This window comes from Crocuta crocuta, unplaced genomic scaffold, assembly GCF_008692635.1.
Source record: "Crocuta crocuta isolate KB4526 unplaced genomic scaffold, BGI_CrCroc_1.0 scaffold338, whole genome shotgun sequence".
NCBI classification, from domain to species: domain Eukaryota; kingdom Metazoa; phylum Chordata; class Mammalia; order Carnivora; family Hyaenidae; genus Crocuta; species Crocuta crocuta.
The window spans coordinates 1,383,802-1,404,534 of record NW_027529183.1 but is presented as its reverse complement, the minus strand read 5'-3'; the positions used below and the strand labels follow the sequence as shown (position 1 = coordinate 1,404,534).

General features: G+C 37.9%; 1 protein-coding gene across 1 annotated transcript in view; it reads left to right on the top strand.

The window, feature by feature from the left end:
* Positions 1-20,733, top strand: part of LOC144226736 (lipoxygenase homology domain-containing protein 1-like) — a gene marked incomplete at its 5' end in the record, with an annotated part of 224,823 nt that overhangs the window by 77,515 nt on the left and 126,575 nt on the right. The window contains 4 exon segments of the mRNA XM_077758257.1: positions 1,836-2,013; positions 10,535-10,666; positions 15,926-15,948; positions 19,554-19,730. Coding sequence (XP_077614383.1) covers positions 1,836-2,013; positions 10,535-10,666; positions 15,926-15,948; positions 19,554-19,730 — 510 coding nt within the window.

The following is a 20,733-nucleotide window of genomic DNA, read 5'->3' as shown; positions in this document are numbered from 1 at the left end:
ATCCTGTGGTTCATGAATTCCAGCCCTGCATTGGGCTTGCTGCTGTCAGCTCGGAGCCCACTGCACAGCCTCTGATCTTCTTTCTCTCTGCCCCCACCCCGCTCACTCTCTCTCAAAAATAAATATTTTTTTAAAAGTCTGTTCTAAAAAATAATAAAAGGGAGCTCCAGGGGTGCACACTTGAAGAACAGAAGAGAATTAAGATTCTGTTAATCATTGCCAGAAAACTGCAGAGGATTGTGTAACTTATTGGATAGATATTGAGTATTAGAGGGTCATTAAAGGGGCATTAAAGAAATTTCCTGAAGATAAATTGAGATCTGTCCACATTACTCCTCAGTGGCTGCCATAGTCTGAGATAAGACTAGACTTTCTATGTTGCATACAAACTCATACTACCTTTCTGAATTCAGCCTCCTCCCTCTGCTGGTCAGAACATACAAAGTTTGTTCACACACCATACTGCTTTATTGCCTCTTAGCTCTGATCACATTGCCCTGTGCCTGAAATTCACTACCTACCATGCCTCACTTTTCTCCACTTAGCTTAGCTCTTATTTGACACTTAACCCAGCTTCACTTTTTCTGGGAAGCCCTTCCTAATTCTCCTCAGTTTAGTTCCTTTTTTTCTCCCTAAACCCAAGAAGTCCTTCTCTATCCTATTGGCCCTTAAACATTTATTATTATTATTATTATTTGTATGTGTGGTTATGTGCTCTACTTGGCTATGAACAAATCAAAGCTAGAGTTCTGTTGTACCCATAACAAGAACAGAAGACAGAAGTTGCTTAAGCCATATTTATATTATGAGAGAGAAATAGACCACAAAAATTATATATTTTTGTGACAACTTGGTTCTCACCCAAAAGAAGTTCACATTTGAGGGTAGATGTCAGAACACGTATATCTTTTACAAATAAAATAATAGTTGCATTAAAAGTTTTAATTCATTTTCATAAAACTTATTTTCTAGAACTCCTAAATCCTGTAAGAAAACTTTTTTTTTTAAATTTATTTCTAGGAGAGAGAGAGAGAGAGACAGCGTGAGCAGGGGAGGGTCAAAGAGAGAGGGAGACACAGACTCTGAAATAGGCTCCAGGCTCTGAGCTGGCGGTCAGCACAGAGCCCGACGCGGGGCTCGAACCCACGAACCGCGAGATCATGACCCAAGCGAAAGTCGGATGCTCAACCGACTAAGCCACCCAGGCACCCCGAAAACTTTTTAAAGCACTAAATTGTGACAAAGGTGAAATATTTTCTGATATTAGATGATATGTACCTTTAAAAAGGAGAGAGATGTTTTCGATGATCTGAAGGGTATGTAGACTATGCCTAAGCACCTAATTCTTGAATGTTTTCCTATACTGTGTTTGAGTAACTTATGCGAACTCTGTTTACTGGTAAAAACTCAATTCGGAAAATGTGGAATAGCACAGAAAATTGGTTTATGTTTAAATATAAATGCACTCATGGTGAGAATATCCCTTTTTTTTCATTATCTTAGAGTATTTTTCAGAAGCAAAACTTCACATTATAGTATTCTCTGTTTACCAGTAGGTTAGTTACTCTGAAATGAAACACAGCATACAATGCACTCTCCTTCACTGAGGCTCCTTTGTTACTTAGAGCCATTTGTCAAGGGCATACACCCTTTCCTCAGCCAAACACCCGGTCTCCGCTTCTGGACCTGTGGAACAGGGTGAAGTGCATAGTGCAGTATATTGAAAAAGGTGCTTTTTTGTCCTGAGGTTGGTATATTCTTGTCAAATGACTCATTTTAAATTCTGCACTTTGGTATTTGCTTATACTTATGAAATCATGTTATATTGATCACAGGGTATAGGAGATACTGACTGTCATTTTAAAATTAAGAAGAACTTAGAAAATGCATCTATAAGCCTGGAGTCTACGAAAAGCCCGGGATTATTTGTTGGACTTCAGTCAGATGGACAGGCAAAACCAGCTGTTTTTACTAAGAATGGGAACGTTTTCTTCTATCCACAAGTCATCAAATGTATGTTTACTTTGAAATGCTTCTATTCTGGCTTGCTTTGTGATAGTTTTGTGTATGATAATTTCATTGCATTTTTACTAAGCAGATCTCTGCTATTAGCCTTTTAAAAAATTGTTGTTATTCCAGATGCAGTGAAAAAAATTATGAAGATTATTTATCCCAAATTTTTGCTATATTAAGCTCCTTCGTAGTTTTAAAATGTGTCTGTACATTTGCATATATGTGTGTGTATGTGTGTGTGTATATTTTGTTATTTAATGATATCTCCATATAGACTGTGAGGGGATCGGGCTGTTAGAAATATTCTCAGCTTCATTGCTATTAATTTTTAATGCTAACTGTATAAAATGAGATAGAAAAGAGATCATTACAAATGGGATTTGAATTAAAAATAGGATTTGGAAAGAAAGTATAAGGATAGGACAGAAATGTGAATGTTTTGAAACTGGCTTCTCTCCTAAGTTCACATTCTCTAGCCAATTGAGGCGAGGATCTGAGAACTTTATTTAAAAAATTTAAGCTTAGAATATATTTGCTGGAACACAAAGGCCAATGAGGTAGCTCCATTGTGTTCTTAAATGATCTGCAAATTTAGTTCTCTATCTAATGTTTGCCTGATGTAGTCCCATGGATTTTGGCTTAATCTAGATAATTTTCTTAGTCAGTCTGACTCTTATTTAACTTCTCTTTGCTTATCAAAGTCTACATGTGTCTCTCCATATAAAATACATTATCATATATATATGATATGGTTATATGTATGTATATATATGCAATATCCTATTGAAGGTAGTTTAAATAAGAGCTTGACTTAACACGATAATGTATCTGGCCCTGTTCTTTGTGCTATGTGCCTCAGTTCCTCCTCAGCCTTTAATTGCCATATTTAAAATTCTGCAAACTGTTGGACTAGCACACCTTAACTTACTGCCATCCGTACCACCACTCCCTCCACCCTCTGTTTTTCCACGGACTGGCACAGAGTGGCACTCCTACTCAACAAAATGGGTGTGCCATCTGTCTCTGGCTCTCTGCAGGGAAACAGATGACTTGAGAGAAAAGCAGGAAGATACAGGGTAGAGTAGAAGAAAAAGTAGTGAGAAATAGCTAGCAGGGGCTGCCAACCACGCTGGAAGAGCGCAGGAGGAAGGGGGAGTCTAAAGGAAGGGACAGTGAAGAAAAGACGAAAGAGCAGAGATATAAATAATTAGGAAAAAGATGAGTATGAGAAAAAAAATTGTGGCAGTACATAAGAGAAATAATAAAAGGTTATGTTTCTCAACCTGAGGTATTGGTAGCAACAGAAAAGAAGTCCTTCTTTTTTGTAGGATTACAATGTAGTTCTGTTACTGGTGCATGGATGGTTTTTTCCCCTCTATTTACCAGCTGGATGCTCTCAGTGAAGCCGACTCACATTAGGACAGCTGTGTCTGTTTAACTGGGAAAAGAGTAATACCTTCCCTATCTCCCCAGTAAAGCTGGTGAGGTCAAGCCAGAAAATGCATGTGAAAGTTCTTGTTTCAGGAATAGTACCTAAACATTTGTCGTCAGTTTTTTTATGCCACACACTGAGAAACATGGGTTATATCATTTAATCTCACTTTGGAAAACAGATATATTATTTCTTGTGGTCTGTTGAAACTTCACTTTTATATTTGATACTGTGTTTGAAAAAAGAATTGAATATCCCCAGTGATTGTAAATGAACTTGAAGAGTTTATAGCCCAACTAATTCTTTTGACGCTACACTGATTAACCTGGTTGATAGATATCTGTAATCTGTTTATATCATTTCTTTTTCCCCTTTATTATTTTTATTATACAAATAGTGTGTGTAATTGTGGAAAATTTTGAAAATATGTAGAAATCTATGCAGAGATAAAAACTATTTACGTTTTGACATATATTTTTTCATGTTTTTTTTTATGAGAGTGTGTTGTATATATTTATCTACTTTCTTCTCTAAGTATACTGAAAGTATATTTTTAGCAAGAAATAGGGTTTCTGTCATTCATATATAACAATTTTTTCTGCTTTCTTACTTAAAAATATGATTTTTATCAGTACTCATAGATTTATACCATATTTTCAAGTGATTTTTATTAATGCATTTAGTACAAATTATTTAACCAGTCCTTTGATGTTGGATATTTTATTGTTTAATTTTTTATTCTTATAAACATTGTTGGGATGATCATTCATGTACATACAAATTTTTTCACTGATCTAAAATTTTTTCTTAGCATAAATTCCCTGAAGTGGAATTGTTCATTCAATTTCGGTAACAAATAGACTTCTTTTAAATCTGAATGTGCCCTGTGACTCTAGCAGTCTCAGAAATGCAGAGCGTGTTTTGGCTTCTGGTTAACCCTGTGGAGGATTGCATATGGGCTCCTATTTGCCCTGGGTATACAGAGAGGTTCCTCTTGCCCTAACTTTGGGCTTTCACTTATCCGTCTGAGATCTCACAGGTCATCCTTATTAGATGCAAATTCCTGTGACCAATAAGCTGTTCCTATCTGGGTTAACCCATGGGGAAAATCATGGAATTTTGTCTGTTAATTATATAATGGAAGTTCGAAGTGAATGCTAGACATTTATTACAAGTACCTCTTTCACTTAAAAACAATGAATGGAGGATTTTCAAACATACTGTAAAGTTATAGACTTCAGCTCTGTCAAGATTGCTACCCCTGATGGACTTATTCCAAAGGAATCTAGACTTTCAAATTAAAAGGAACCTTAAATTCTTAGCCTCGTATCTTCTTGCTGATCATTTTCAACCTATAAAAGTGATTATAATACTACTTTGCATTGATGGGATGTTTTAGCTCAGCACATTATGTGTGGCTCATTTTATATACATGTATATACCTGAGCTGAAGTCGGACGCTTCACCTACTGAGGCACCCAGGTGCTCCTATCTTAAGACAGTTTTGTGAAGAGCAGCAGAGTGTTTACTTAAAAGTTATATATTCTAACTAGAATATATATATGTCACAGAATCTGGGATTCATATATCCCATATATCATATATATTATATATATATGATAGATTGAGCCTGCTGTATACCAAGCACAACAACAAATATTCCCTTAAAACTATTGAGTCTTGATTGTATTTCAGTACAGATATAGAGCAGCCAGCTCCATACCTTTTTTTATTTTTTTTTAATATTAACTTTTCTTCATAGAAGGTAGAGTTAAATTTGTCAGGTACTCCTAGCAGTAAAGGTACTTGCATAGGGGAAGAGACCTTCCTGTGGGGAAGGTACCTGTTGACCCCATGTATGTACCCCTGAATGCACAGTCCTGGCCTCCTTGGAAGCACCTGTGCTTGACGGAGGTGTCTTTATATACTGGTTGGTCTGGCAGGGCTCGGGGTCACATGGAGGTCACTGCTCTGCCCTGCGACGGCAGTGTCGTTGACTGGGCTCACCCATCAAACAGCTGCAGCAGGATAGAGAGGTTCACGGGCTCTGAGACCACATTGTGGTTATTCACATCCTGCTTAGGCCTCTTGCTGGCCGTGAGCTCTCATAGCAGTCGTACCAAATCTCCATTCTCTGTAAAATGAAGGTGAGGAGCACCTTAACTCAGGGTCAGTGTGTGAGTTACACGAGTTAATATGCGTAGGATGTTTATGATAGTGCCTGGTACTCAGTAAGTGCTACGTAAGTGTTTGTGGTTATGATGATGATTATTTTTTTAGTGTTTATTTTATTTTTGAAGGACAGAGCGCAAGCCCGGGAGGGGCAGAGGGAGTGGGAGACACAGGATCCAAAGCAGGCTCCAGGCTCCCAGCTGTCAGCACAGAGCCCCCAAGTGGGGGTCCAACCCATGAACTGTGAGATCATGATCTGAGCTGAATTCGGCACTTAACCGACCAAGCCACCCAGGTGCCCCTGTGGTTGTGATTGTTAAAGAAAGGAAGAGCTTCTCATGATGAATTTTTTTTCAGCAATATTAAGAGTTTTTCCTTAGGAACAGTTTAAAGTTCACAGAAAAATTGAGGGGAAGGTATAGAGATTTTCCATCTACTTCCTGCCCACCACGTGCATAGCCTCCCCCGTCAACGTCCTCCACCAGATGGTATGTTTATTACAATTGATGAACCTACATCGACACATCATAATTATTTAGAGTTCATAGTTAACATTTTGGTTCACTCTTGGTATTGTACATTCTACTGGTTTGGACAAATGTATAATGGCGTATATCCATCAGTATAGTATCTAACGAATATTTTCAGTGACCTAGAAATCCTTACATTAATTGATTTTTGAATGTTAAACCAGTCCTGCATACCTGGGATAAATCCCACTTGGTCTTGTTATATTAATCTTTTTATAAATTGTTGGATTCAACTTGCTACTATTTTGTTGAGGGTTTTTACATCTATGTTCATCAAAAGTATTGGGCTGTAGTTTTTTCCTTGTGATGTCTTTGTCTGTTTTTTGGTATTAGGGCAATCCTGACCCCATAAAACGAGTTAGGAAATATTCCTTCTTTTTCTATCCACTGTAGGAGATTATAGAGAATTGGTATAATTTCTCCCTTAAATATCTGATGTAAAATTCACCAGTGAACTTGTTTGGGCCAGGTATTTTCTGTTTTAGAAGACTATTAAATATTGATTCAGTCTCTTTAATAGATTTAAGGCCATCCATTTTGTCTGTTTCTTATTGTGTGAATTTTGGCAAATTACCAGATTTCCAGGAATTAGTCTATTTCATCTAGGTCTCCACATTTGAGATCGTGGAATTGGTGATAGTATTCCTTTATAATCTTTTAGTGTCCATAGAATCTGTCGTGATATCTTCTGTTTCATGTCTAATGTTAGTAATTTTTGTTCTTTCATCCTTTTTTTTCTTTGTCTGACAAGAAACTTATTAACTTTATTGATCATTTCAAAGAATCAGAGTTTGGTACATTGATTTTCTCTCTTGATTTCCTGTTTTCAGTTTCAGTGATCTGATTCATCATGGTCTATCTTTTATAACTTAAATAGAGTTGATGGATTCTTGGGGAGTTATCTTCTCATTCTCTCTTTTAATCGCTTAGGACAAATCACATAACTTCTCTGTAATCTGATTTCTCTGTCTACAGTTTGGTTTGAATTTGGTTTAATTAATAGTGCCTTGAGAATTTATAATAAAAAGTCACTGTTCCTACTACCATTTAGCTGAAATAGTTGGCTTGTGCCTCAAAACATGCATTCTCTTGATCATGAATTTACATTCACACTACTATGAATTCTATATGTGGGAGAAAGTGTGAAGAGATTTGATTTCATGTGCTTACATAGTTATTTATTGTACTGAGACCATAGAGAAGGTTCTCAATGGATTATTTGGAAGTTATTCATTCCTATTGTTCCAGATAATAAACCCACGCTTATAATTCCATATAATAACAGCACAATGTTCTTGGAGTTCCTTGAAGAATGTTGGATCAGTATAACTTGTGACTTTCCATTAACCAACTAACTACTTACTTACATTTATTTATTTATTTATTTATTTATTTATTTATTTATTTATATTTGAGAGAGAGTACGCCAGTGGGGGAGAGGGGCAGAGGGAGAGAGAGAATCCTAAGCAGACTCCATGCTCAGTGTGGAGCCTAATGCAGGGCTTGATCCCACAACCCTGGGGTCATGACCTGTGCTGAAATCAAGACTCAGATGCTCAACAGACTGAGCCACCCAGGCACCCCTCCATTAACTTAATACACTTAGTTTAGACCATTTAGGTAACGGTGAAGTGGGTATTTTCCAGTTGTATAAGTATCATAAGGGAAACTTAAATTATGCCTAAAGTTTGCCTCCTCTTACTTAAAGTCTGGTTTAATGGTATTAGCCACCTTCTGTATTCAAACCATGAGGCTTGAGTATAGATAACTTGAAAAAAAAGCAGGACTGAAGATGTGGTTCTGATGGTAAATTATTATTATAATATGAGGAATTTCTTTCAGGTGAAGTCTTACGGAAGTTTTTACTAGAGTATGTTTGGAAAATTCATTTTCATACTAGTCTGCTAAGATCATTCACGTCTCAAAATACAAATGAAATCCTGTCATATATCTGATTCTAAAATTCTGAATATGTACATTATGATCTTATGTAGAAGAATATGGCAAAAATGTGTTTCAGATAATAAAACAAATTTTATAGACTTAAATATATATCCTATAACAGCACAACACATTGCTATTGTGTTTTAGTTTATATTGCCTTTTTTGTTTTATTTATTTAAAACAAATTTTAAGATTTATTTATTTTTGAGAGAGAGCATGAGCTGGGGAAGGGCAGAGAGGGAGACACAGAGTTGGAAGCAGGCCCCAGGCTCTGAGCTGTCAGCACAGAGCCGGAAACGGGGCACGGATTCATGAACCATGACCTGAGCTGAAGTAGGACATTTAACCAACCACGGCATTCAAGCACCCCTATTTTGCCTTTTTAAAATAGCTGGTATTCAAGAAACCAAAATTTTTACTACTTCACTTTTTGTAGTTAGAGCCTTTCTGTCTGGCTGATCGTGATCCTATCAAACTGTTGGATATACTGAGATGCTATCTGAAGTAAACAAATCAATCATTCAATCCCAGCTATCAATAATACATACCTTCTGATATGATTTCCAGCTAGACAATACTGTTTCCTTCACCTTCATCCCAGGGTTTATTTTATGTTGTATTTGATAAATTTTCATATTCCTTTTTAAATTGTGAACGTGAGACCAAGAGAGCATACCAGTAAGAATGCAGTTCAGAGTAGGCTGTGAATCCACTGGATGGCTGTTGGGTACCTGAATTTTGAAACTCCAGCTGTGACCCACATGGCCCAAAGGCAAGGTGGGCAGTGTTCTGTACAGAAGGACAGGGACATCCTAGATGACCTTTCTAGCTCCTGAATTTCCTACTATTAAGACAACTATTGTGTTATAAAAATATTGACACTCATTCTGAGGATGAGGTAGAGTCTTGAAAAGCCAGTGTGGGAGAATAGAGAGATAAGAAGTGCTTATTCCCATTTCAGTGTCTGCTTAGGCTCACTGTTGTACAGCCCGTGCCATGCTGGGCACCTGCGCATGTGATGTATGTTACAGCCCTCATCAGTATATAGCAGAGGTCCTTGTTCATGTGTTCTCCCTCTGGGCTGTAACCTCATCAAGGTCAAAACTGTGTTATGCATTGATTTATTCTTATGCTTATGGCAGTGACTGGGAGAGAATTTATTTTCTCTTTGTAAATCCTGGATTTCTACATTATTTGGAAATAATCCCCTAATGGTGGATCCCTTAATGGACCATAAGAAAATGGATGCTAAATTATATTTAGGGATCTTTTTTATTTTTTTCTTCTTTAATTTAAGTGTACATTTACCCTTAGTGGACATATTTCTGGTAATTTCTGATCTTTTTAATATTTTAAAGTTCCTTTATTAGCATCAATGTCCAGTGTCTAAGCATCACATTGTAAATAAACCATATGGAAAAACTTATGTTTTGCAGAGTTTGGTGTTTAAAAGATTATTATTGTCTGAAATTATATCGTATGGTCTCAAATAATTAGAAGGATATATATGGCAATATGATCATGGGCATTTCTCCAGATACCAGTGTTGTATACTCAGCACCATAAGTCCCTATGATGAAGCGTTGCTGATTTCTGTTAACCATACTTATGAGAGTGTTATGCCTTCTCATGCTAACATGTATTTTATGGGTCATCTTAAATTGTTGGCTGCAACTGTAGTATTAAGAAGTAGCTGCTATTATTTATTAATGTGTAGAATCCGACATCGATATAATTTCTTGTTGCTGATGAGGTCCCTAACTATGGCTGATGCCTAAGAATGCAACACAAACAACTCAAACTTGGAAATCCTAAACACAAATAGCACTTATGAGCATATGCTATAAAATTGGAGTTATTATTCAGGTAGGCTGGAGATATCTATTCCTGAACAAAACACCAGAACACTTGCTTCTAAATAAAAGGCAGAAAAATAGCTAATGTTTTCTTCATTTATATGTGTGTGTGGGAGCATGTGCCCACACACACACACACACACACACACACACACACACACACACATATTTCTCTGATTTTCATATTTTACTAAGGTAACATGAAGTATTATTTGAGTGATGTTTTAGTCAGTTTCCCCTTCTGAGGAAGGCAAAGTACCAAATTATCAAAGGAGTTTCTGTTTAGAATCTGTAAGAAAAACATCATGAATAAGTTATTTGATTCATACTGTGGTGTTAAATTATTGCTTGGATTTACAAAGCAGTGAATAAATTTTATAGGAATACCATTTATGCACAGCCTGCCGCTAAGAATAAAAAGTCATTTTCTGGTAACCGTGTAATGCAGAGAGAAAGGATTTGACTAGGCATTGAAATGCAGACAATAGCAAAACTTAAACTTGCATAGCTGAACATATGGTGGGTTTTCTGAGGAAAAAAACAAGTGATTTTGAGAGGATGGCATCTTTTAAAAATCTTAATTTCAGTTGGCAGAGAAAACCCAATGGGTATGTCAGCAACACCCAGCCAAGAGGAGGAAAAGATCCATGAGTCAAAAAATCAGCAGAAAACACCAGCAGAATCCGAGGCCAAGTGTTCCTTACCTTCTTCAGCTGCAAGTAAGCAACAGCTTCCCCCCTCCCCTTTTTTTTTTTTTTTTTTTTTTTGGTTTGTTTGTCTGCACTGCTTCTTTGTGGCCACCTCAGGAAGAACACCAAATTGTTTCTAAAACATAGGTTACAATATTGCACGTGAATTGCTCTTAAAGTGTTATCTGCTTTTTTTATGCTTTGGTTTTATATTGCAAAGAATAGATACATATGAAAATGTGTGTATCCCTTTATCTTGAATTTAATGTTCATCCAGAGCAATGACTTTGTAAGAAGAAATTGTTAAATGATGACATAGTATTGGGCTATCACAGACCAAATATTTTATGAATATATTTTATGAGTAACAGCAAATGCTCACCAAAGTCTAAGTCACAACAAAACTCATCTCTTCTGTTTCTCTGATATAGAAACTGAGGCATGAATAAAGTACTGTAGGCCTCAGAGTTCTCAGAGTTTTGAATTTCTAGTTTCTGTCTCTGTTTGATCATTTTCTTGTTCTTAGATGTATTGCTTTCTCTCTGACAGGGAAGTATAATGAATGATATCTGACAAATTCTGTGCATCAGAAACTAGTAATCTTTGGGTAAAATGAAATACTGTACTGCTGTCTCTGGCCTTTTTTTTTTTTTAAATCCCATCTTGAGGGTCAGATAAATTATAATGTTGCCTTTTAAAAAGTGCTTTTTGAAAATTAGTAATTGGGTGTGCTCTCTTTTCTTTCAGATAGTACCAGAAAATAGATGTCTGTTGCTGACAGCCTTATGGTACTATCACATCAACCAGAGGGAAGAGAAATTAGCCTTTTGATTCTTGCTGCATTGGAGCAGGCCCAGTTTTATATTTCCGTGTCGTATCTTGAATCCGTGGAACAGTGTGACAGATCTCACACTACATGAAAAACATGTGCTTAGTTAAAATTTCTCATAGAAGGAAAACTCAGTCTTGTGTCAGGAAGCAATGCACCTAAGTCTGGGATGGCCACCTGAAGTAAAATTTGACTTGGCTGAAAATATCATACTAGCTGAAATCTCTAGAAATAGATACATTTTTTTAGGAATAACAAAATACTGACGAGGAAAGCATCTATATATCTTATAAATATTTGCCTGTTCTGGTAAAAACATCTCAAAAATATTACCATTGTTAAATGTTTTTAACTTTAAGGTGTACCATATGTTGATATAATATTCCTATATACTGCGCTGTGCAATATGTATGTATGTAATATATGCCATATGCAATAGTGCACCCTATCACATCACATAATTATATTTCTTTTTTGTAATGGGAATAATTGAGGTCTTGTCTTTTAGTAAGTTTAGTGCTTACAACACAAAATTGTCACCTATAATTACTATGTATTAGATCTTTAGGGCTTAGTTACATACTAGTTGCAAATTTGTATCCTTCAACATTTCTTCTGTTCCCACCCCTAAACTCCAAGCCTTTGATAACCATCATTTTACTTTCTGTTCTTATAAGTTTAGCTTTTTTTTTAGCTTCCACATTATAAATGATCTCATAAAGTATTTGTCTTCGTCTGACTTATCTCACTTAGCATAATTTTCTCAAGGTCCATCCATGTTGTTGCAAATGGAAGGATTTCCATCTTATGGCTTTCACATCTTCCGTATCCATTGACATGTTGATGGGCACTTAGATTGTCCCTGTATCTTGGGTACTGTGAATAATGCTGCAGTAAACGTGGAAGTGCACGTATGTCTTCAATATCCCATTTTCATTTCCTTTGGATATATCCTCAGAAGTATAGCTGCTGGATCATATGGTAGTTCTATTTTAATTTTTTTGAGGAATCTTCATGCTATTTGCCATTGTGGTGCTACCAGTTTAAACACCAGCAGTGCCGAAGAGCTCCCTTTTCTCTGTATCCTCATCAGCACTTAATCCCTCTTATCTTCTTGATGATAGCCATTCTTACTCCCTATGAGGTGATACCTCATTGGTCTTGATTTGAATTTTCCTGATGATTAGTGATACTGAGCATCTTTTCATATACCTCTTAACCATTTGAATATTTTTTTGAAAAATGTCTATTTATTCTTTTGTCCATTTTGAATTAGACTGTTTTTCCATTATTGAGTTGTATCAGTTCTATGTATATGTTGGATATTATTCCCTTATATGATATCATTGTTAAATTTAAAAGATTGGAAGGTGTAAGTTTTAGAATGAAGCTAGAAAGACTAATTTCCAAAATGATGAAATCAGGCCTCATGATAAATACAAACTTTTTCAACTCATTGTTTCGTTTAATGAATTATCAGATAGGAATTTTATGCTTACCAAATGTCAGATGTAAGGAAATACAATGATAGACAAAACAGACTCAGTCTCTGACTTCTTGAAGTTTACACTTTTGTTGAGTCTGACAAAAATTTAACAATCACACAAAAATATACAGTTAAAAACTGATACATGAGATGTGGGAAACATTCAGGGCATGAGTTCAAGCCCCTCATCGGGCTCTATGCTGACAGCTCAGAACCTGGGACCTGCTTCAGATCCTGTGTTTCCCTCTCTCTCGGCTCCTCCCTTGCTCAACCTCTGTCTTTCTCTCTCAAAAATAAATAAAGATTTTTTAAAAAATTTAAAAAGAATGAGGATTTGAAGGGACTTTTGACCTGACAAAAATAACATAGGAGTTCACATGAAGAATGCAGAAATAAGCCATACTTTTAACAAATCCTAATCAGTTGAAATTACCTCTCTATGTTGAACAGAAAACCTACTCCTTATAAATTCTTTTGGTGCATAAAAAGCCAACATCCTGTCCTATAAAATAAATCATGATGTTCTTACTTAGTATATTCTCATTTCTTCTTAGTATATACTACTTGTGTGTGTGTGTGTGTATACACACTAAAGAGTGGATTTTTAGTTTCTTTTTAGTATATTCTCTTCTATTTGAAATATGTATTTTTAATAGTTCCTCCTAATATATGTTTTCTAATTCATTACCTTTATGAGTATTTATTTTAAAGTGTGTTTCTCCATATAGGAACCTGTCTTTTCATATAATCAGAATGGTTAGGATAATGGTATTCATTTAATGTGAACCTCATACATCTGTTAGTATGGTCTTAGCTTGAAATACATGTTGTAGGCATGGTTATTGGATTCTTGTTATATATTAAGATCATTAGGATATTGTATTCATATCCTTTCACTAAAAAATATATAACTGACTTTTGAACCAAAATGTGGACCTTTACCTTGATATCAGATTTTATTTTTTTTGATATCAGTCCAACATTCTAACTTGTTGAGATAGTTTTGATTATTTGATATTTATTGTTTTCTGTTAGCTCTCCCTACCAACTTTATGATTTCTATGCTTTATATAAATGCCTTAAGTCAAGAAAATGATAAATCTGTGAATAGAACAAGACAATTCATGTTAATTTTGTGGAAGTAGATATTTTTATCTTGTAAGATACCTATGGAGAGACTGCTTTAGTTTATTTTTTCCAGATGATTTTGTGGTTAAATAACCATTTTTCTGATACTCTGTATCAAATATTAATGGGTATTTGTTTTCAATTTCTGTGTTACATTTTAATATATAAATATTTTTTCAGTGTTTATGTATTTATTTTGAGAGAGAGAGGGAGTGAGTGTGTGCACACGTGGGGGAAGGGCAGAGAGAGAGAGGGAGAAAGAGAATCCCAAGCAGACTCTGCACTGTCAGCATAGAGCCTGAGGTGGGGCTCAGTCCCATGAACTGTGAGATCATGACCTGAGCCAAAATCAAGAGTCGGACAATTAAAGGACTGAGCCATCTAGGTACCCCTACATTTTACTATTGATTTAAATCAGCTTTTTTCAAACACTGTCTTGAAAAAGTACACAAAAGTTTACACAGTTTGTCTTTTATGTCCATACTCTGAGGTGATTCATGGTTTTAGTGGACCTTAACTTAAAATTTTTTTTCTTAATGTTTATTTTTGAGAGAGACAGAGCGTAAGTGTGGGAGGGGCAGAGATAGAGGGAGACACAAAATCTGAAGCAGGTTCCAGGCTCTGAGCTGTCAGCACAGAGTCCGACGCCAGGGCTCAAACCCACAAACTATGAGATCATGACCTGAGCTGAACTTGGACGCTCAACCAACTGAGACACCCAGGTGCCTCAAGTGGACCTTAACTTTGACCAATCTATGAACTATTAGAATCAGCTAATTTGTTATTTTATTTCTGTAATTTTTTTCTTTTCTCTAGAGCTTTAAGAGACCAGCATGGCAGCTTAGGGTGTTTTTTTTTTTCCCCTTTGGGCCGAGTCAACCTGAGTGGTACTTAATTAAAGTGTTCTATTACCCCTATGAACGACATTTTTAGTCATTTGAATACATTTTAGGCACTGTAGATTATATTCAGGGAGACCCTGAAAGTGTCTGTCAATTAATCCCTAGTCCCCATCAAATATTCTTCCAGCTTAGAATATTTTCAACCTCTAGTCAACAATAACAAATGCTTTTATGGTTCTCAAATGGATACATTTATGAGTCTGAGACTAATGGACTTTGGTTTATTTCCAAAAGATCAGGGCATTAGATGGAATTCATATTTAATTGATAGCACAAACTTTGATACATTATTCTATATTATAGACTATACCATATTAAGTCATCAGCTTTTGTAACACAAATGCGTGCCAATGATGTGCTATGTTTGTGCAAATGTGTTATGTTTGTGAAAATGTTACAGAGTGAAAAAGAGGTTTTAGAGATCAGTACTATGTTTTCAGATTGAAGCAGACCAGCTACACACATGTGCGCGCACACACACATGTGCATGAATGTATATGTACTTGCATATGAACACCCAAAAAACTAAAACCAAGTGGAGGTGGTCTATTGACCCTGTTCCAGGCTTTGCTGTTCATTATTCAGTGTTCAGTGTTTGCTCACTAGCCTTCCTGCCTCTGTCCTCCCTGCTACACGGAGCTCAGCCTGTTTCACACTAATCTTTCTTTCTTTTATTAATAACTCTTTTGGTAACATTTATTTATTGTTGAGAGACTGAGAGAGACAGATCATGAACAGGGGAGGGACAGAGAGAGAGGAAGACACAGAATCCAAAGCAGGCTCCAGGCTCTGAGCTGTCAGCACAGAGCCCTATGTAGGGCTTAAACCTATGGATCATGAGATCATGACCTGAGCTGAAATTGGACACTTAACCAACTGAGCCACCCAGGTGCCCCACTAATCTTTTCTTTTCTTTTTTTTTTAATGTTTATTTATTTTTATAGAGAAATTGAGAGAGACAGAGAGTGTGTGAGGTGGAGGGCAGAGGGAGAGAATGAGCGAGAGAATCCCAAGCAGGCTCCACATTCTCAGCCCAGAGCCCCATGCGGGGCTTGATGTCATGAACCATGAGATCATGACCTGGGGCAAAATCAGGATTCAGATGCTTAACCAACTGACTCACCCAGGCGCCCCCACATTGATCTTTCTAACTCTCAGATCATATCCCTAGCACACTTCGGAATCTTGACTGGCTCCCTGTCTGCACAAGGGTGTGCCAGCTCCATTCCAAGTTGCCCAGTGCCTTTCATGATCTCACTTTTCCTCCTTTTCTCCCATAATATCTCATGTGACACCATATTTAACCACTTTTCACCATGTGCAGCTCTTCATTATGCCTGCCAGTTCAAGCCTTTGTACATACTGGGCATGCTGTTCCCTCTATTTGGAAGGTACTTCCCTTTCTCTTTCTACAGAATTCTGATTCACCCTTGTATCTTTCTCCATGAAGCTCTTGCTGCCCAGCCTTCCACAGTTAATCACTCCTTATTCTGCTATATCTAAACTTCGTAGTAGTTCTTTTATTGTCTGTGAATGTGTCTGCATGTTTGAAATCCAAATATTTATATGTCTGTCTTCCCTACCAGGTAGTGTGTATCTTTGAGGTGAGAGAGACTCTCATTTATTTCATTTATCTTTCAAACTCTTAATCTGTGCCATTTTTAGAGAGCAATGAATCTAACACAGTGCCCAGCAAATAATAGGAACCAAATAAAATGTTCTTGAATTAAGTAAAAAAATGATCCTTTTAGATGACTCAGATATTCATAAAATACTGAGTAAAAGGTTAGCATCCTAAACAGTTTATCCTACTAACCTAGAGCACAGAGTACTCTCTGGCACTCATGATGTGCTATGGAGTTTTTATCAGTAGAAATCTGATTGCCCTTTTGTGTAGGGTCTGAAAATATTCCAGTGTGTTTGTGAGGTTCTTGATCATGCTCGACCAGAAACATCAGGCAAGGCAGTTAGGTGTTCACACATGATATTTACATTTTGAAAATTAGATTGTGTCATAAAATTTTGTTGGACCAATTTTTGTGCTCATTTCCAGGTCAGCTACCTTTGATACTACATCCAGCCTGGCATGGGATTCAAACCTAATTTGCCAGTTCTGTTTTGCTCCTGCCTTTATAAATCTGAGCCAAATACTTAACCTTTGAGTCCCGTTTGTCCACTTGTCTAATAGGGGACAGTAACCCATGGAACTAGCATGAGGTTTGAGTAAGGTTGACGTGCTAATAAACGTTAAGTTTTTAGGACCATGTTAGTACAGAATAAAATGTGCCTTGGTGACCTGTGTTTAGGTACACCCATTGAGCTTGGAGTACAGAGGCTTTGGAGGGAGACATTCCATCATTTACTTATTACATGATTGGGGCCTCTACCCCTCTTTTCCTCATCTTAAAATGTGTATCATAATTTGACTTTCCTCATGGAGTGTGAAACGAATATGAAGCCGCCAACACAGAGCCTAGCTTATTGTAGGAGCTTAATAAATGCTAATTATTATTACGATTGAAGGAGAAATGCCTGCTGTTACAATGACAGAAATTACCCAGGAGAGTAAAGAGGTGGCAGCTTTAGAAAATGAAGGCCAGGGGTGTCTGGGTGGCTTAGTCGGTTAAGGGTCCGGCTTTTGCTTAGGTCATGATCTCGCGGTTCGTGGGTTCAGGCCCCGCGTCGGGCTCTGTGCTGGCTGCCGGCTCAGAGACTGGAGCCTGTTTCAGTCTGTGACTCCCTCTCTCTCTGACCCTCCCCTGCTCACGCTGTCTCTCTCTCTCCTAGAAATAAATAAAAACATTAAAAAAAATTAAAAAAAAGAAAATGAAGGCCAGTCCTTTCTTAGCATGAACAGTTTTTTTGTATAGTTGTTATTTTAACATCTGTTTGTCACAGAAGGAAATACAGTAGCCCCTCCTTATCTACAGGCGGTATGTCCCAGCGCTGCTGGAAACCGTGGGTCGTACCCAACCCTTTACATGCGATTTTTGTCTATACGTAATACCTACAGTGATGAAGTTTAATTTATAAATTAGGTACAGTAGGATAATAATAATTATAAAGCAGAATAATTATAAAAATATAGTTAATAAAGTTATGTGAATGTCATCTCTCTCAAAATATCTTCTTGCACCGTACTCCCCCTTCTCCTTGTGATGATGATGTGAGGTGACGAGATGAAGTGAGGGAGTGACACAGACTGTGACCTAGCATTAGGCTACTGGTGACCGTATGACCAGACATCCGCTTCCCAACCTTAATGAAACCACGGGAAGACAAAACTACAGGTAATGAGGACTACCCGAGTGGCTTGCTGGGTTTGTGGTCATCGTCCTTGTTGGTTGTTGAGATCCTGGGTGCTGCCTAGGGCTGCCTGTAGCTTCAAACCACAGAATTAAAGATAGGAGGAGTCAAGGAAGTCGTGGCTTCAAGCAACTTTTCACAGCTTGTCATGAGAAGAAAATTGATCTCATTACCTAAGTCTGTGGTATTTCCACATGGACATTTCAGTTAAGAATTAATGTGCTATTGTTGGGGGCAGGCCAGCCAACAGTTCAGAGAAGCTGAACTGGGAGATGCTGTCAGCGCTGCACACCCCAGTGTCTCCTTAGACGAGGCAACAGGCTGAAGAGACAACGATAGTAGTTGGGGACTTCATTTCCTAGCATCTCTTACGAACACGGAGTGGCCATCTGGGAACCGCTGGCTGACAGGGGCGCCTGGTGAAACACTGCTGCTGTGAAGCCCATCCTCACAGACTAACCTGTGCTACACACCTCAGAAACATCTGCATGTGTGAACATTCTGCCTTTAGCTTTAAATCCTTTCATGGCCTTCTCTAGTAGGGTATTTAAAAAAATATTTTAAACGTTTATTTAGTTTTGAGAGACAGAGATAGAGCAGGAGCGGGAGACGGGCAGAGAGAGAGGAAGACATGGAATCCGAAGCAGGCTCTAGGCTCCGAGCTGTCAGCACAGAGCCCGACGTGGGGCTTGAACCCACGAACTGCGAGATCATGACCTGAGCCAAAGTCAGATGCTTAACCCATTGAGCCACCCAGGCGCCCCAGGGTATTTTTTTTTTTCTAGAAATATTTCAGAAAAATTTTCTCTCACCTCACTTGGCCATTTTTACATCTGATCTGAAAACATGTTTTAATTCCACTTCTTGTGTTACTTTACATTGTAGTAGTTCAGTCTAAAAATCCCTAAGCCAGGCAGGCAGCTTTATGACAAATCTGTGGAGACAGAGCTGCAAATTCTGGCATGCATCCGCATTAAGTGTTGAGGACAAGTGAAAGATGGCCGGGTGTGTCGGATGTTTCTTGTTCTGATTCAGTCTACGTCAGTAGTTCAGTTTCAGTTGACCAGAACCTTGGCTGTGAGGAGATAAGCACAAATCTACTCCCTGGAGTTGTAGCAGCTCAGTGCTTCCCCAGCCTGCCCTCCCCTGTGCTGTTTTTAATGTCCTTGGACTTCAGTTGACAAAGGGTCCTGTCAGCCTGATGTTGCGTCTGATCTGCCACTAATGCCTTTTTTCCCCCATAGAAGAAATCAGACCTTCCCGAAGCATAAGACTCTTCTCTCAGAAGATGAAAGGAAGGTGTTAGTGCTGACGAGAAATACAGGGACTGAAGCCAATGTCACACTCTGGGTGTGTGGAGATGAAGGAGCCACTGGACCAGTAAGTCTTCGCAAGGTCAGCCCAGAGCAGCTTTTCCTTCTGGAACAGGAGGATGAGTTTCAGGTAAACAATATTGGTAGTGATATTGTTTTCTGAGCATCCTGAATTTATTTCTGTAATACAGAAGGGTGTGACTGTGTGTGTGTGTGTGTGTGGCAGTGGGGGGGGTTGGGTGTGTCCTGTATAAAATCTCTGGTCTGTGAAACTCCCCACAAGTTATCCTAATGCCTATTGTAATCGTCAGAGGAAACATTTTTTCCTTACATATCTTACATAAGCAAAGAAAGTTGTAGAAGAAAATTGGTTTCTTTCCTTTTTTAAAACTTGGTTTCTCTAAAGACAGTTAGTTTTAGGCCATTGCTTTGAAACTGGCCCATAAACCATCAGCCTCAACTCAAATTATAACCAGATTACAAGCCACTTAGAAATTCTTCTGGTAATGGGAACACTTTTTTTGGGCATGCTTGCATATACTCTGAGATGTTCAGCTGAGCAGTATGGACCTGAGACCATTTTCTTGGCTTCTTCAGAACTCATATTTTGAAGGTCTGCCCATGCCCACTGGAGTGTCTCTCTTAGCATCAGGGAACACTGGGCTGCATTGTTTGGAGTGTCACGGGTTGCCTCTCCTAGTTCCTCAGGCCTTTGGACAATCTTCAATTAGGACAATTACATCCCACTTCACTAATTCACCCCCAGCCCCAGAGTGCAGTTCAACAGCAGTGATTCTCCTCGGAGAATATTCCTTTTGTATCCTGGGTAGAGAACAGAGAACCATCAAGGCCAACTCAAGTCACAAGGAAGACAAGGCTGTTTGAGGCTGTAGCACCTAGAGATCATGCCAAAATGGCCTCTGTGTCTTCAGACCCGAGACTGTCACTCTACTTTTACAGTCATTAGGGTTTTGGTGAAGAAAAGCATCACGCAGTCATGAAAGAACACAGTCTCACTGCACAGACAGCCATACCTTATGCAACACATGCATTTCAAACGATGATTTGAAGATGATTGTTTAGAACCCAGAAGGCTTGCGTGGTTAGATCCCTAGGCCACCCACACCCACGCC